This window comes from Octopus bimaculoides, chromosome 2, assembly GCF_001194135.2.
Source record: "Octopus bimaculoides isolate UCB-OBI-ISO-001 chromosome 2, ASM119413v2, whole genome shotgun sequence".
NCBI lineage: Eukaryota > Metazoa > Mollusca > Cephalopoda > Octopoda > Octopodidae > Octopus > Octopus bimaculoides.
Window position 1 is genome coordinate 129,912,172 of NC_068982.1, and position 4,546 is coordinate 129,916,717.

A 4,546-nucleotide genomic window follows, 5' to 3' on the forward strand; every position below is an offset into this window, starting at 1 on the left:
TGCAATCATTAGTCAATTTAAATGCAGGGCTATCATCAGCTGCACAAATAAATTGAATTTTTATCAGTCGGACACATTAACATAATTTTACTCAAACACTTTAGTAGAGTAAGAAGAAATCCATGTTGTCGCTATTGTAGCTAAGAATATACTACACTTCGAAGAAAGGCATGAAGCTTACTGGGCTCATATCTTGTAAAGGATTGTGGTTCATTTCTAATTTATTTATCAACTTTTATCAACTTTTTATCAACTACTAAATCTAAGACTATATGTGTGTGTATGTTTGTGTGGGTGGGTAGTGGAGGTAATTGGGATTATTAAAGCCAGGCAGATATCTTGTAAGCACTCATCTAATTTTAGCAATAAAATAAAGGAACATGGTGATAATTTCACGAATGTTAATACTACGAAATAAGGCCTGTGTAAATAAAAGAAAGGCTAAATCAAAGAATATTATCTGGTATAATATACCATTCATATATTACATAATTAATAATATCGCTCGGAAATTCTTCGCAGCACTTGTATCCCACCTTCCAGTAAGTACGGAAAATTATTTAATCGCCATAAATTAAAATTTTCCTATTCAGCCACTAGAAATTCGGCCGAAATTATTTCAGCACATCACAAAAATAAATTAGAGAGTATGTCAACTCAAAAATAGTAAATCACTGTAAGAATTATAGATCAATTGTGCGATAAACTGTAATGTTAGGACATCACAGATTTAGTTATAAGCTAATACATTTGCATAATGTATTTTGATAACGTACACAAATAACCTCCGTCATTTTGACGAGTATTACTCAATTATATGTATAAAGTATGATATACGTGTATGTATGTATGTATGTATGTATGTATGTATGTATGTATGTATGTATGTATGTGTATTGGTATTGGTAGTGGTATGTATGTGTATTGCAGGTATTGGTAGTGCAAATCAGAGGTGCAATCTGTGTGGGTGTTTTTTCAAAACACTGTCTGATTTAAAAAGCCACATCAGACGCCATGAAAGGGCTAAGGTGTAGGTGCAGGAGGTGGTCAAACTCTGTTTAAGGAGTAGACAACCACCATGTATGTATGTGTATATATATATATATATATAAATATATAATTAAAAAAAGACATGTAGTAAACAAACATACAAACATATACCAAATACACAGACGAACGGAAAACATAGAAGGTCACCAACTCGTCTTCCGTTATCGGCCAGAGGGCCGAGCACAATTTCGGCCATTATCGATAATATTACTTCCACTCTGGAGGCACCGACAAAAAACTTGCCGGGAATGGGACCTAAAATAACGAAATGAGACGGGCTCTAGACGAGACCGTTAGTGGACGAACGAGGGACAAAACAACAATAAAGGCTTAGAGCTACACGAGGACAACAATTAAAATGATAATAATACATATACAACAACAAAACAAGCCTTGGGGCTGCAAGACAAGACGAAAATGGGTAACGCGAAGGAAAAATGAAAATCTGTCCTAAAGGACTATAGACGGTGGTGGTGGGATAGTGGTGGGTGACCAAAGAGCTCGTAAAATCGTGACCAGTCCAGTCGAAGGCAAGGCGAAAAAGAATGACACCATCTTAAGCCGTCACAAATCACGTGATAGTGGGAGGAGAGTAACATAGATAGACAGACGGCGAGAGAGAGAGAGAGAGAGAGGGAGAGAGATGAAATTAAGAGAAGCGAGTCGGGTCATATATATACGTATATATATATATATATATATATATATATATATATACCGGAGTAAGCACATAAATATGAAACAAGGTGGAAAAAAGAGTACTCAAATACTAGAGGTAGAGTAATATGCTTTATTCAGAAGCAGCAGAAATATAACAAAAGGTGTTATTCAGAGTTTCATGTTCCCGTTCGTCGGACAGGTTTTGTTATACACATATATATACATAAGACCGTCATAAAAATATCAGTGACAAATTCTACGATCAAATCTTTTTGTTAATTGGCTTTTGTAATGACTGTTTCATTAGCAACAATTATAACATATGTACCATTGTTGTGTAAGTTTGTTAATTGTACATGCATGGTCAGTTGATTGAGACGGAAAAAAAATGACAAAAGAACGCAAACTAAAATATCTAGTTCATCCGGAAGAATCAAGTTTATTGCTGTTTGAATGTATAACTAATAGATATAATTTCATCCAGTATTTTCTTATAGAGCGCGCGCACGCGAGCACACACACACACACACACGTTTACGAAATGAGGTGCAAGGCAGAAAAGCTGTTTATTGTGGGTGTTGTTGTTGTTGTTGTTGTTGTTGTTGTTGTTATTATTATTATTATTATTATTATTATTATTATTATTATTATTATTATTATTATTATTATTATTATGTTCGACTTGAAATACATTTCTTTTTGACGTTTGGAGAAAATGTGTAGGTATTTATTGACCAAAGCTTTCTTTTCTTTTCACTATGAGTTGGAAACCGGTTTATTTCTTGTGAAAAAAAAAAATTAAAAGAAAGGTAATTAAAAACAGAAACAAACTAACGCCTATATGATAAATACTTACTTATGTGCTAGCGATCGAAATATTCGGAAGTGTATAAAGAACATTTCATTTTCAGACCATGTAAGTCCTCAAGTTCACTTCAACTGGAAGGAAGTGAGAGAAAAGCAACATAAAATCTTGGTTTATTTTGTTGAACAGATCCTGAAAGAAGAGTTTTCTTTAAAGTGTTTTGTGGATTATCTTATATGTTATATAGTTATGTTTTCCATTAAGGCTGATTTGTATGTGGTTATATTTACCATCATATGCTTTACGGCAGTTAAAGGTAGGTGATTTGTTTGTTTCTACAAGTAATATCGTATGTTATTTGTCTGTCTGTCATCTCTCTCTCTCTCTCTTCGTTATTCTTGATCGCTTTCTCTGTCTCATACAGTCCATCTCCTAGTTGGTTTACCAATCTGTCTACTTGTCTGCTTTATTTCTCAGTACACCTGTATGTTCTGTCACTGTTTGCATGTTAATGTAACTTCACAGTATACAGTAGACTAGACGTTTATATCAGGGGTAGGGAAACTTTTTAGTATGGCGGGCAAAAATCCCCCCCCCCCAAAGGTCCGCGAGCGGATCACAAGTTCTAACTTTTATATCTGTGTAAATCTTGTATATATCTATGTATAATTCTATATACATTGATAAGGATAAGTTTAACACATTAAATTAACACGTAACATCTTGATTAACGCCGCCACTGAATTTGTGACGTTTATATTTTTCAGCTAGAGTGTAGTTGAGTCTCAAGGGGGTGGTTCAAACCTAGCAATATATGTTTTATAGTGAAAACAAAATTTCCATTCAAATAGCAATTACCGGACGATTTTCTGTTCGAGTCTATCCGTTTTAAGTCGTATTGGAAACGCGACCTATGTCGCAAAAAGGCATACGGGTATTGTATAATTTTTATAATTGAAAAATTGACTATATTTTGTACATATGAGTATACCAATCTGCGGGCGCAATAAAATGGGCTTGCGGGCGGGGGTTTCCCTACTCCTGGTTTATATATTTCTTTTGCTAGATTCCTGATGTGAAATCGTATGTTGAAATAGATATTTTTATATTTCCGTATGGTCATTTTTTTCCCCAAATAAACACATGCACTATATATTCACTCGTCACTTCAGATTTATCATCGTTCTTGTTTTATGTCCTTTGTCTAGAAATCTTTCGTCAGAACGAACTAAACAGAACAGGAGGAGACAAGTGGGATGGAGGGCTGCTGAAGAGGTCACAGGACGTGTGAAGATTTCTAGACAAAAGACATAAAATAAGAACAACAATAAAACTGAAGATAAGAACGAATATACAGTGCGTGTGTTTATTTGGTAGATTAAACGCTAACTTCAAGTAATAATTATAATAATGATATTACTACTACTACTACTACTACTACTACTACTACTACTACTAATAATAATAATAATAATGATAATGATAATAATAATAACGAAGAAGGTGAAGATAATGCCAATTCGTGTTGGTTCCTTTGGAACAGCATCAAAAAGCATCAAGCGGAATATAAAGGAAATTGGAACAGAGTGCCCAGTAGAACTGTTACAAAAGCTTTGCCTCGTTGGAATGGCCAGAAGAATCAAGAAAGTATTAGATCACTGAAAAGAACGGATAGCATGGTAGCATAGGCTGCAGGTAGCAAGCCCGCTACGCATGCAAAACTCCTGGAGTTCCAACAAAACCTGTCATATAAAGAAATAATGATGATAATAATAATAATAATAATAATAATAATAATAATAATAATAATAATAATAGCAATATAACACTAGATAAAGCCAATGAAATAAGAGAACTAGACGAAAGCCAACCATACAAATATTTAGGAGTCAATGAACTAGATAGGATACAACATACACAAATGAAAGAAAAAATGAAAAAAGAGTACTATAGACGAGTTAGATCAATACTAAAAACAGAGCTCAATGCTAAAAACAAGATAATGGGTATCAACACTTTAGCTGTCCCAGT

At 34.0% G+C, this 4,546-nt stretch overlaps 1 protein-coding gene across 2 annotated transcripts in view; it reads left to right on the forward strand.

Moving 5' to 3' along the window:
- Window positions 1-2,555: 2,555 nt before the first annotated feature.
- LOC106875930 (uncharacterized) overlaps window positions 2,556-4,546 on the forward strand; it is a 39,688-nt gene continuing 37,697 nt past the window's right edge. For both annotated transcript variants that reach the window (XR_008263432.1, XM_014924249.2), the window contains exon 1: window positions 2,556-2,831. Coding sequence is in view for 1 of the 2 variants with exons in the window: in XM_014924249.2 (XP_014779735.2) it covers window positions 2,765-2,831 (67 nt within the window). In the remaining variant the exon portion in view is untranslated. The remainder of the gene's footprint in view (window positions 2,832-4,546) is intronic.